The sequence below is a fragment of the Cricetulus griseus genome, chromosome 2 (genome assembly GCF_003668045.3).
Source record: "Cricetulus griseus strain 17A/GY chromosome 2, alternate assembly CriGri-PICRH-1.0, whole genome shotgun sequence".
Lineage (NCBI taxonomy): Eukaryota > Metazoa > Chordata > Mammalia > Rodentia > Cricetidae > Cricetulus > Cricetulus griseus.
The window spans coordinates 459,278,118-459,291,611 of NC_048595.1; the positions used below are offsets into that span (position 1 = coordinate 459,278,118).

At 45.0% G+C, this 13,494-nt stretch overlaps 1 protein-coding gene across 1 annotated transcript in view; it reads left to right on the top strand.

Annotated features, from left to right (window-relative positions):
* The window catches only part of LOC100774912 (disks large-associated protein 1), a 766,677-nt gene that overhangs the window by 727,932 nt on the left and 25,251 nt on the right, over positions 1 to 13,494 (top strand). The window contains exon 11 of the mRNA XM_027397813.2: positions 9,501 to 9,922. Within this exon, the coding sequence (XP_027253614.1) occupies positions 9,501 to 9,922 (422 nt within the window). The remainder of the gene's footprint in view (positions 1 to 9,500; positions 9,923 to 13,494) is intronic.

The following is a 13,494-nucleotide window of genomic DNA, read 5'->3' on the forward strand; positions in this document are numbered from 1 at the left end:
ATGGTGGCTCACAACCATCTATAATAAGATCTGGTGCCCTCTTCTGGTCTGCAGGCAGACATGTAGGCAGAACACTGTATACAAGATAAATAAATAAATCTTAAAAAAAAAAAAAAAAAAAAAGCAACAACTTGCTGGCTTTAGTGGCGCATGCCTTTGATCCCAGCACTCCAGAGACAGAGGCAGGAGGATCTCTGTGAATTTGAGGCCACTCTGGTTTACATTGTAAGTTCAAAGGCAGCCAGGAGTTCATTGAAAGACTGTCTCAAGAAAAAGAGTCAACATTTTAACAATTATTTGCATATTCACCCCCAGATCTTTATCAAATTTAACGTGTATCATTTTCCCACATTCTGTGAGCTGGCTTCCCACTCTCTATAGGGGCATTTGAGGTGCCAGAGTTTTTAGATTTAAAAAAGCCCAGCTTTCTGGGTGGTGGTCACAAACTTCTTTAATCCCAGCAGTAGGGAGGCAGAAGCAGGTGGATCTTTATGAGTTTGAGGTCAGCCTGGTCTACAAAGCGAGTTCCAGGACAGCTAGGACTGTTACACAGAGAAACTCTATATCAAAAAAATAATAAAAAGTCCAGTTTATATCTTTGTTTTGATACTTATATTTTCAGTATCCTGCTTAAGAAATGATTACGAAGGGGCTGGAGAGATGGCTTTGGAGTAAGAGCACTGGCTGCTCTTCCAGAGGACCCTCATTCAATTCCTAGCACTCACATAGCAGCTCACAATCATTTGTAATGCTAGTCCCCGGAGATCCAATGGTCTTTTCTGGCCTCTCTAGGCACCAGGCATGAATGTGGTACACAGACATACATGCAGACAGAACACCCATACACATAAAATAAACTAATTTTTTTAGAAGAGAAATCGTTACCAAATCCAAGGTTAAGGTTTGGCTGTATATAACCTTGTAAGACTATCATAGCTTTAGATCTTAATTTAACCTTTCATTCATTTTGAGCTAATTTTTTTAATATGAGATGAAGTAAAGATGCAAAATTATTCTTTTTTGTGTGGCTGTCCAGCTAACTGACATTCACTGATTTATTTATTTATTGGAGGAAGGGTAAAGGGATAGCTCAATGGTAAAGAGCACTTGTTGTTCTTGCAGAAGACACCAGCAAGCACACAAAGGGCAACTTTACCTGTTTCTCTAGATCCAGAAGATGTGACATCATCATCCAGTCTTTGAGGGTACCAGGCACAAATATGGTGCACATACATACAGGCAGGCACTCACATATACACATTAAATAAAAGTAAATGCATATTTAAAAAATAAATAGATAAATAAGTTTGCTTGTTTGTTTATGGGGGAACAGGGTCTCACTATGTAGCACTGGCTGTCCTTTGTAGACAGACTGGCCATGAACTCACAGAGATCCTCTTGCTTCTGCCTCCTAAGTACTGGGATTAAAGGCTTGCACCATCATACCATCTGACTTTTTTTTTTTTTAATGTTAATTTGGCCTGGGCAGTAGTGGTGCATTCCTTTAATCCCAGCACTGGGAGGCAGAGGTAGGTGGATTTCTGTGAGTTCGAGGCCAGCCTGGTCTACAGAGTGAGTTCTGGGACAGGCTCCAAAGCCACACAGAGAAACCCTGCATAGATAGATAGATAGATAGATAGATAGATAGATAGATACATACATACATACATACATACATACATACATACGCAGTTTACATGCCTCCAACATATAATATCCTAAGTAAAAACACAGGAAAGAGGATTAAAATCACAGTAAAAATCCAACAGGGCAAACACAAAATCTTGTAGCTCCATGTCTAAATGGTGCTAACATGATGGGAACTCCATAGGCTTGAGTGGCTCTGCCTCTATGGCCTTTTCATGCAGAGGCCACATGGCCTCTTTCTGTGACCATGACTGCATTGAGTTTGGAGTGCCCAGGTGGCTGTGCATGGGGAAATAACTTCTGTGGCAGCCCTGTGCAAACAGAGTGTGATGGAGGTACTCTCTCCTCAAGGGAAAAACTTTTCAGATGACTTTATTTTTTGACTCTTGAATCTGCTATGGATGAGGTCTGGTCAATGCCTAAAATGTCCTCCAGGACATCTCTCCAATTGTCCCAATGCAAAAGCATCTGTCTTCTTTTTCATGACACTGGACTTCAGAAACCAAAGACCTTGTTTTGTTGAAATAGCTTCTTACTCTGCAGCCCTGAACTTGCAGCTAATGAACTACACCATTAGATCCTTCCTCTATCAAAAAATAAAACCTGCTTGCAAATGACTCCTGCCATTCCAGTAGATCTGCAAACAAAGACTGAGTCACAGGATTTGAAGAGTGCCCACCTGTGATGAGCCGCTTCCCACCTCCAGAAACAAAGGCTTCAGTGAACAGAATTCTTCCTTGTTGTAGTTGTTTGTTTTTGCTTTTTGGTGTTTTTTGGTTTTTGTTTTTGTTTTTGAGACAGGGTTTCTCAGTGTAGCCTAGGCTGTCCTGAAACTCACTCTATAGACCAGGCTGGCCTCAAACTCAGAGACCCACCAGCCTCTGCCTCCTGAGTGCTGGGATTAAAGGCGTGCGTCACCACTGCTGGGTTTGTGAATAGAATTCTCATACTTTTGCTTTTCCATCAAAATTGCCTCCATTTCCATCAGCATTTCCAGAAGTAACCTAGTTCTGAGTTTCAAAGACCTTCTCCTCCTTCCTTCCTTCTTCCCTTCCTTCCTCCCTCCCTTCCTTCTTCCCTCCCTTCCTTCCTTCCTTTCCTTAGAATACCAAAGTCACAGGCTCAGAGGTAGGTAAGGTAGCACATGCCTGTAATCCTAGAATTTGGGAAGTGAAGGCAGGGAGGGTCAGGAGTTCAGGGTTAGCCTGGGCTACATAGCAAGTTTGAGGTCAGCCTGGACTACCTGTGACCCTTTATGTTTGTTTGTTTGTCTGGTTGGCAGGCTCATGTGTGGCCATCAGAGGAAAACTTAAGGAGTCAGTTGGTTCTCTCTTTCACTGTATGAGTCCCAGGGAGTAGGCTACCTCACCAACCCCTAAACCCTGTATTTCAAAACAGAAGACAGAGTTCACAACAGAGTCATAACTGGATGGAGCAAGCTATAAAGAAATCACATTGTTCCTCTGACCACAATGGCTGTCACTTTAGAGATTCCTCCTTTGATCCCAAGTGACCTCAGTGTGCAAATATTTGGGCTTTTAGTGATTACAACTAAACAAGCAACTAAAAAGTAAAAAGTCAAAATTGGGGGTGCCTAGAGAGACAGCCCCTTTAAACTGTTTTGCCCTCCTAGAAATTCTGGATTCATTCCACCTCTTTACTGTCTCCTTGAACAGCTCCGTAGGCAGCACCTGCCCTTCACAATCTCTTTCTTTTGCTTAACAAGGATGTAACCTAGTCAAATAGTTCCTAACTGGGTACCTGAGTTTGAAAGGCGTGGCCTTTAGGGCTTTCACATTTCAAAAGGCCTGACACTTAGCCTAAGCCCAAGCTAGCCTCCAATTTATCGCCCTTAGTTCTAGGGTTACAAGCATGTGGCACCACCCCCACCCCTTCCCTTCTGTTCTTTCTTTTCTCCTCCCCTTCCCCTCTTCCCTTCTTCTTTCCCTTCTATCTTCCCTCTTTCTTCCATTTTTCATTTTTTTTAAGATCATTCAGTTAACAGAAAGAGAAAGAGACCAACTCACTATGACTTTCATTTAACCAAAGCTGTGTTAAAATGTGTTAGTGAGCATGAAGTGTTAAGAGCACTTGCTGTTCCTGTAGAGGACCTACGTTGGTTTCCCAACACCTACTTGGGTGTTAGCCATTGTCTGTAACCACAGGTCCAAGGGGTCTGACGCCCTCTTCCGTACACCTTAGGCACTGCATACAGGTAGTACACAGGCAAAACAGCCATAGACATAAAATAAGCATAAGCTTTTAAAATTGTTAGTGAGATGCCTCACACCTATGTTGGCTTCCTTGAGTCAGTGGCCAAGGACTAGCTCAGCTCCAGTTCTGAAAGCAATGCAATTTCTTTTGGACCTTTTGAGAGATAGAAACAAGTTTCCCATAGTGACTGCCATCAGGGATATTAGCAACCTCCCAGCTCATCCTAAAAGAAGACCAGCAATACGTGGGTCCTCTCAAAAGCCGTTGGGTGTTACCTAACCCACGGTCCTTAACTTCCCATCCTCCGCCTTTGTCTGCCAATGCATCTCCCATAGCCGGCGTGGGGCGAGCTTTCATGTTGGAAACCCGCTCCTTTTTCTTCGTCTTAAAGAGATCTCTGGACAAAAGAATGCTATCCACGGAGTTCAGATGAGCAACGGGTGCTTCCTGTGAGCAGCTCTGCAGGCTAGACAGAACAGCAGAGGCTCTGTTCACGAGGTGGCTGGGGAGTTCTCTGAGCCAGGGCTACATCAGGGATGTTTTCTGCTCAGTTTCCGCTGGGAAGCTCTGACTGAAGAGTACATTTTTAGAGGAGTTGCGACCTCCCGCCCCTTTATTTTGACTTTTATTTTTGTGTAATGAATTATATGTTGGGTCTTGGGCAGAAATGGTGCCTGGTTCACCAAGCACCAAGATGGGCGTCGCACTGAGGAAAACATTTTCAGGTGTCCCACAAACAAGCCTTGACAGAAGCTTGGCGGGAAAGGCTGAGGGCTCCTAAGAAGACCAGCCTAAGATTCACACTTCCAACTCGTGGCCAGATTTGGTTCTGAAAGCAGCTGTTACACAAACAGAGGGATGAAGAGGGTGACCAGATGCTGGGTGCTCTGCAGTGGAATAACTGAATTACCTCCCTAAAATCTCACAAGGCTTGAATGTCACTAGTTGAATGCCAGGCAGGGCCAACCCATTAACACAGAACGTACGCATGTGTGTGGCCCTGGGTTCAAACTCCAGCCCTTACACAAACACACTCTGAAGATGACAATTGTATTAGCTGTGACTCCCAAGAACCTGTATGTTCGTTTGTAGCCTGTTCCATATAGAAACATTGTGGCAATGGTGTAGAGTCTCCTTTAGTCATGAACACCCGCTTGTTTCACTGGCACAAGGGCCACAGCTGGGGCTGCTAGTCAGTGACTTGTCTCTCACTATTCAGAACACACAGGGCTTTGTCCTCTGCACCGCTGATCCAGTCTTTCATCACTGGTTCTCTGCATCCTGGCCTTGTTCAGAAGTGAAATCATTACACACTGCGCCTGCAGGGCAGGCAGGCAGGCAGGCAGGCAGGCAGGCAGGCAGGCAGGCAGGCAGGCAGGCAGGCAGGCAGGAAGTGCTTCAAAACCTGAAGTGTGGGTTTGGGGGCAGCTAGATCAGGCCCAGCTTTGGGGTTACCCCATTCACAGAGATTAATCTCAGTGACCCTTCTTTATGTTCCCATCAGCAACTTAGAAACGGTCACAATTTGCTCACGCCCTTCACCCACAAGGGCCTCTGCGCTGGAAAGACAGCAGTTTTGTGGTGCTGAGCGTCCTTTGAAAGCTCTGGTGAAGGAAGCATTGCTTTCAGGACTTGGGGGGCAGGAGAAGGCACAGCTTGTGCAGGGTTGCCGGAGTTCAAAGCCTTGCTTTTAATCCCAAACCATTTTTCTTTTTGCTTGACTTTTATTTCTTTCTGGGTGGCTAAGCTGCAAACTTCTATTAATCTACTGCCAAGTAACTTTTCTTAAAAAGGTGGATAGGTTGCCCAATCCACACCCAAGACACGGCTCTCGGGAATGCTGGTAGGACAGTTTTGTGTGGCTGAAAATGGGGGAAAGTCAGCACCATTTTCTCTAGGGAGCAGATTCTTCCTGGGCTTTGGGTGTGAGCTGCTGGAACACAAATGGACTGGTAAATTTGGAAATTCGATCCCCTGGCAATCAGAGATCTTGGGGCAAAGAAGCCTAAGCATCTCTGCAGTTTCCAGTTCTGTGTTAGCAGAACAGCCAAAATGTCAGCTGTGGTGATGAATACCTTCCAAGTCACACACAGGCAGCGGGAGAGAAAGCCCAACATCATGAAGTGACATTTAGCATTTAGGGACAGCGTGGAAGAAAAACAGAAACAGCCAAGAAGTGGTTGCTGGAAGGGACATTTTACCCGATTTCTGCCCTTCCTTGTTAAAACAAAGAGACTTCTTAACATGGCTTTCAAACTTGCACACCACACACCACTCCCCATTCTCTTCTGTCTCTGTGTCTTACACACACACACACACACTACACATATACCCCCCATACACACACATACACACTTTAGCTCTTTGCAGTAATTTTTTTTTTTTTTTTTTTTTTTTTTTTTTTTGGTTTTTCGAGACAGGGTTTCTCTGTGTGGCTTTGGAGCCTATCCTGGCACTCGCTCTGGAGACCAGGCTGGCCTCGAACTCATAGAGATCCGCCTGCCTCTGCCTCCCGAGTGCTGGGATTAAAGGCGTGAGCCACCAACGCCAGGCTTAGCTCTTTGCAGTATTAACAGTTTCCAGAAGTAACCAGAACTAATCATGTCAACAAATACAATTCCTTTTCTTTGTGTGTGCCTGTGGTAGAGGCGGGGTGGTTTGAGAAAGTGTCTCCCTGTATAGCTCTGGCAGTTCTGGAGCTCTCTGCATAGACGAGTGTACATCCAAGCAGTGGGATTAAAAAGCATGTGCTACCATGCAGGGCTACAGGCAGGTTCTTAAAAGCGTAAGTGATCAGATGAACTAAAGTAAGTGGCCTGGATCGAGATATGAATGACTTTGCCTCCCAAGTGCTGGACTTAAAGGTACACAGGTGACTGCCTTTATTCCTTTTGTTGTTTTTGTTTTTTTGTTTTGTTTGCTTGTTTTGAGACAGTTTCTTTGTGTAGTCCTGGCTGTCCTGGAACTCACCCTATAGACCAGGCTGGCTTTGAACGCACAGAGATCCACCTGCCTCTGCCTCGCAAGTGCTGGCTCAAAGGTGTGCACTACCACTGCTCTGCCTGTCTTTAATCTTTGTTGGTTTTGTTTGTTTGTTTGTTTGTTTGTTTTTCGAGACAGGGTTTCTCTGTGTAGCTTTGGAGCCTATCCTGGCACTCGCTCTGTAGACCAGGCTGGCCTCGAACTCACAGAGATCTGCTTGCCTTTGCCTCCCGAGTGTTGGGATTAAAGGCAAGCGCCACCAATGCCTGGTGCCTGTTTTTAATCTTAATAATCAACACAGACCAGTCCACCAGACATCTCTATGATGTATATTCTTGAAGGAAAACATGGATTTTTTTTTTTTTTTAAGATTACTTGATTTAACTTGTTCACCATGACTGCTTCTCCGTGTTATTTGGGCCTTTCTTTGTTTTGATGGACTACAAGCTTTAGTTTTAATTGGCTTGCACAGGGTAACCCAGGAGAACTGTGAAAGTCTGAGCTATTTAAAGCTGCACAGACTTTGCTTAATGCACAACCCTTTTAGGTTGGTGCTATTGAATATGAAGCATTCATTGGAAATCAACTGGCAGACAAAGTCTCAAAGCAGTCTAGTTATGAGCTACCCAAAGAAACGGACCACATCGAGATCATTACAGTGGCTTCATTTCAGGAAAAACAAACAAACAACAAAAATAAGACCCACTAAGGCACTGGAGAGAGGATATTTCAGTGGTTAAGAGCACTGGCTGTCCTCACAGAGGACTCAAGTTTGACTCCCAGTACCCACATGGTGGCTCACAATCATCTGAACTCCAGTTCCAGGGGATTCAACACCCTCTCCTATCTTCTGAGGGCAGCACGCATGTACGCAGTACACATACATATGCAGGAAAAGCTCTCACACATATAAAATAAAAATAAATAATATTTTTTTTAAATGTTTGCTGTCAAGCGGTGGTAGTGCATCCTTTTAATCCTAGCACTCAGGAGACACAAACAGGTGGATCTCTGAGTTCAAGGGCAGCCTGGTCTACAGAGTGAGTTATAGGACAGCCAGGGCTACACAAAGTAACCCTCTCTCAGGAAGGAAGGGAAAAAAAAAGGAAAAAAAAATGTTTGCTGCTTAAGCTTGAGGAGTTGAGTTCAAGTCCCCAGTGTCCACATGTCTGCTGTAACCCCAGCACTGGTGGTGGGGGGGGGGGACAGAAGCAAGAGGCTCGCTGGGTCCTTCTGGCCATCAGACAGACTCCAGGTTCAATGAGACCCTGTCTCAAGGACATAAGGTGGAAAGTAATAGAATACCTAATGTCTTCCCTTAGACCAGTGGTTCTCACCCTTCCCAATGCTACAACCCTTTAATTCTGTTCCTCATGTTGTGGTGACCACCCAATCCCAACCATAAAATGATTCTTGCTGCTACTCCCTAACTACTGTTAGGAACCATAATGTAAATATCTGATATGTGACCCCTGTGAAAGGGTGGCTATACCTCCCAAAAGGTCAAATTCACAGGTTAAGAACTGCTCCAGACTCTTGTGTATATATATGCACAGATGTATGCTCCCACACATATACCACACATACATACAAACACACACACACACACACACACACCAACTATAGAAAAGACTGTTGATGGGGTATAGAGAAATACTTGAATCCATCACAACCCTGTGACAGACCACGGTCCTCACTTTCATTGTAAGAGTAAGCAAGAAATACACAGAACTATTTGATCAAAGAAACAAAAGTTGTTCCCATGAATATCCTTATAAAAATGCCCAAACTAGCCAGGGGTGGTAGTGGCACACACCTTTAATCCCAGCACTCGGGAGGCAGAGACAGACAGACCTCTGTGAGTTCCAGGCCAACCTGGTCTGCAGAGCTAGTTCCAGGATGGCCAAGGATCTACAAAGAAATCCTGTCTCAAAACAAGAGAGAGAGAGAGAGAGAGAGAGAGAGAGAGAGAGAGAGAGAGAGAGATGCCCAAACTGAACCTGTTAATAAGCAGTCTTTCGCCACCTTGGAGAAATAATTGTGGAAAAGCAAAGCAAAGGTACAGGGGAGGGTAGTCATGGAGAACTCTAGAACTGTAAGTTGGTCTTTATCCCAAAGGCTTTGAACCATGTTATTATGTGGACCTACAGGATTGCCAGGTGAACGCTTACCAAGCAAAAAGGTTTTAATTTTAAGGGAAAACTAACAAATGTTTAGGAAATCTCTTTCCCACTAGGTGTCTCTGGGGGAAATGCAGGAATTAAGATAGTCTTCATCAAGCCTAGGTTGCATTCTTCTCCCTATCTCTAAGCAAATTACATAAAAATCTAACTGAAATATTTTGCTTCTCCAGTAGCCGCTTGAAAGCTGCCCCAGATCGGGGGAAGAAATCCGATGCTGGACATCATAGTGACTTCAGTAGCTTACATTTTGTCCCACCTGTGAAATCACCCTACATATGTTTTATTATTCCATATAGCAAAGATTCAGATCTGTGGCAACCAGCATATTCACCTCAAAGGCCACCGCCAACTGCTCTTCCAAATACTGGGAAGATGCGACAATACCCCTTTGTCAGAATCCACCGAAACAAACAGGAAGTAGTTATACTTCGGTAAATATCCCGGAACTAAATCTCTTTTTTTTTTCTTCCAAAGCTTCCGCAGGTTCACTCGGTCCAACAGTGTGACCACCGCAGTGCAGGCTGACCTGGACTTCCATGATAATCTGGAAAATTCCCTGGAATCTATAGAGGACAATTCGTGTCCCGGCCCGATGGCCAGACAGTTCTCCCGGGACGCCAGCACGTCCACCGTCAGCATCCAGGGTTCAGGGAACCATTACCATGCCTGCGCAGCCGATGATGACTTTGACACGGATTTTGACCCCTCCATCCTGCCTCCCCCGGACCCCTGGATTGACTCAATCACAGAAGATCCTCTGGAGGCCGTTCAAAGGTCCGTGTGCCACCGGGATGGCCACTGGTTCCTGAAGCTTCTCCAGGCAGAGAGAGACCGCATGGAAGGCTGGTGCCAGCAGATGGAGAGAGAAGAACGGGAAAACAACCTCCCCGAGGACAGTAAGTAGCGCCGTCACTCGTGTCTGTGACTGTGGTGTGGGCCGTGCGGGTTTGTGTTCCTAGGCTTTCCGGTTTGCATTTCTGCCAGCTCAGCCTGTGAAACCTTCTGTTTCACGCACCAAACTCAAACTCCTGGAAGAGCTGGGCAATTCCACTGAAACACCAGAAACTGGTATACTGCACGATAAGAGAGAAAGCCACCGAGCCGATGCCACACCCTCCGGCTCTAAGACCTGTAGCTTTCCTTTCCTGCTATGAAACACATTCAAGATCAGCATGGCAGTGGTCTCAGTGTCTCCCAGAATCCACACTTCCCCCAACAGGATCTTGAAATGCGTCTGATCCCAATTCTAACTAGCTGGGCAGTGGTGGCGCACACCTTTAACCCCAGCACTCGGGAGGCAGAGGCAGGTGGATTTCTGTGAGTTCAAGGCCATCCTGGTCTACAGACGGAGTTCCAGGACAGCCAGAGCAGTACAGAGAAACCCTATCTTGAAAAAATCAAATATGATGAAACACCATGAACAAAAGCAAGTTGGTGAGGAAAGGTTTTATTTGGCCTACACTTCCACATCACTGTTCATCATTGAAGGAAGTCAGGACAAGAACTCAAACAGGACAGGAACCTGGAGGCACGAGCTGATGCAGAGGCCATGGAGGGTACTGCTTACTGACTTGCTCCTCATGGCCTGCTCAGCCTGCTTTCTTATAGAACCCAGGACCACCAGCCCAGGGATGGCCCCACCCACAATGGGCTGGGCCCTCCCCCACAATCACTAACTAAGAAAATGCCCTACAGGCCTGCCCACAGCCCATTCTTACTGAGGCATTTTCTTAATTGAGGCTCCCTCCATGGTGATTTCAGATTTGTCAGGTTGATAACACTAATAACCATCACAATGTGTGTGTGTGTGTGTGTGTGTGTGTGTGTTGGGTATTATAATCTTTATAGTTTTATTAGTCTTATTAACATGTAATATTAAAATAACAAGTGTATAGGCCAATAGAAACCCTGCTTATTGCATCTTTCAGCCTGTTTGGTTCTTTTTTCCCCTTTTTTAAAATTAGAAACAAACTTCTTTTATATGTGAATCCCAGTTCTCCCCCCCCCAACCCCCCACCCCCTATCCTAACCCCTTTCTGCTCCCAGGAAGGGTGAAGCCTTCCATGGGGGAATCTTCAAAGTCTGTCATATCATTTGGAGCAGGGTCTAGACCCTCCCCCATGTGTCTAGGCTGAGAGTATCCCTCTATGTGCAGAGGGCTCCAAAAGTCCATTCGTATACTAGGGATAAATACTGATCCACTACCAGAGGCCCCATAGATTGTCCAGACCTCCAAACTGACATCCTTGCTCAGGGAGTCTGGAACAGTCCTATGTTGGTTTCCCAGCTATCAGTCTGGGGTCCTGTTTGTTTTTTGAGACAGGGTCTTACATAACCCAGGCTAGCCTGGAGCTCAGAAGCAAAAGATAACTTTGTACTTTTCAATCTTCCTACTTGCACCTCCCAAGTGCTGGGGTTATAGATGTGTGTCAGTCCCCCAAGTTCTGGAATTATAGGCATGCACCACCATGCAGGGCTAGCTGACCAGTTTATTTTGTTGTTTTGTTTTCCTTTTTGAGACAGGGTCTCACCTCATAGCTCTGGCTGGCCTGGAACTTTTATGTAGACCAGGCTGTCCTCAAGCTTATAATGATCAGTGAGCCACCTGCCTCTGACTCCTGGGTGCTGGGATTAAAGGTATGTGCCAGCTGCCTTTTTGTTGTTGTTGTTAAAGACTTATTTATGACTAGAGAGATGGCTCAGCAGTTGGGAGCCCTGGCTTTGGAGCCCTGGCCCCTCTTCAGGAGGATTCAGATTCAATTCAATTAAAATACAACCTCAAAAACAAAAATGAAAGGGAGGAAGGAAAGAAGGAAAAGAGGAAGAAAGGAGAGAATAAAACATGGCAGCTCACAATTGTCTGTAGATCCTTGGGATCTGACACCTGACAGGCACGCAGACAAAACACCAATGCATATAAACTTTTTAAAAACAAATTTTAAAGACTTACTCATTTTTGTGTGTATGAATGTTTTCCTGCGTGTATGTCGTGTGCACCAAGTGTGTATCTGGTGACGGTGGAGATCAGAAGAAAGCATCAGATCTCCTGGTACTGGCCTTAGAGATGATTGGTGTCCTCCAAAAGGGCGCTGGGAACCAAACCCAGGTTCTCTGCGAAAGCAGCAAGGGCATTTGGGTGCTGCACCGTCCCTCCAGTCCCCCTCTGGCCACTTCTGACTGATTGAAACCAAACTCTTTTTTTTTTTTTAAACCAGTCTAATGGCATGCCCAGTTAGGTTACTACTCCTTACGAACAAAGTATCCTTAGAGCTATATAGGAGGCAACTTTAGGCTAGACTAAACTCTGCTGTAGGCTAATAGAAATTAGCAATGTGGCCCGGGTGGTGGTACATGCCTTTAATCCCAGCACTCCAGAGGCAGACACAGGTGAATCTCTGAGTTGGAGGCCAGCCTGGTTTACAGAGGAGTTCCAGGACAGCCAGGGCTACTTAGTGAAACTCTATGAGTGGGTGGGGTTTGGGGAGAGAGGAATGGGCCTTGTGGATTGTGCAGGGGTGAGTCAGAGGCTCCAGCTGAGCAGTGAGATAAAGAAAGAAAAAAAGAAAGAAGGAAGGAAGGAAAGAAGGAAGGAAGAAAGAAAGAAAGAAAGAAAGAAAGAAAGAAAGAAAGAAAGAAAGAAAGAAAGAGCGAGCCAGCCCACAGGGCCTCAATCCTACACAAAGAAAGTAACATTATATGAGCTCAACAGGTTATATTTAGGAATATATATATATATTCCTATACATATATTCACCATAACAATTGATGAAAAAGGAGGCCATGAGTTTGAAGGAGAGCAGGGAAAGGTAAGAGGGAGAAATGTTGTGATTAAAATACAACCTCAAAAATAACTAAAAAAGAAAGAAAATGAAAGGGAGGGGGAAGGAAGGAAAAGACGAAGAAAGGAGAGAATAAAACTATAGGTCATTTCAAAGTGGTGAGTGACTCTGAAAGAACAGCTCGACTGTTTATTGTTCCGAGCTGGTTTGCTGTTGGGATGTGCTGGGTGTGGCTGCCAGGATTTGGGGGTGCCCACCCACTCTCGGGGCCTCCTTCCAGACTCATTTATGGTAGTCTACATTCTCATTTTCAGAAGAAAAGCTTCGTAAGGTCAGAAGTTACTCATTTTCTGTTTTGGTTTTTTGCATTTTTTGAGAGTGTCTCTCTATATAGTGCAGGCTTCCCTTGAACTCACAGATCCAACTGCTTCTGCCTCCCAATTAAAGGCCTACACCATGACTACTTCCAACAAGAAGTTATTCTTGTCTTATTCTCCTTGACATTTCTACCCTCTCTGACTCGTAAGATGGGATCGTTAAATATACATTTAAATCTTTGAAATATTTTACGAAACTTAAAAAAATCTCATTTATTCATTTATTTATGTGTATGGGTGTTTTGTCTGCATGTATGTCTGTGCACTGTGTGACATGCCAGGTACCTACAGAGGCCAGAAGAAGAGGGGAGT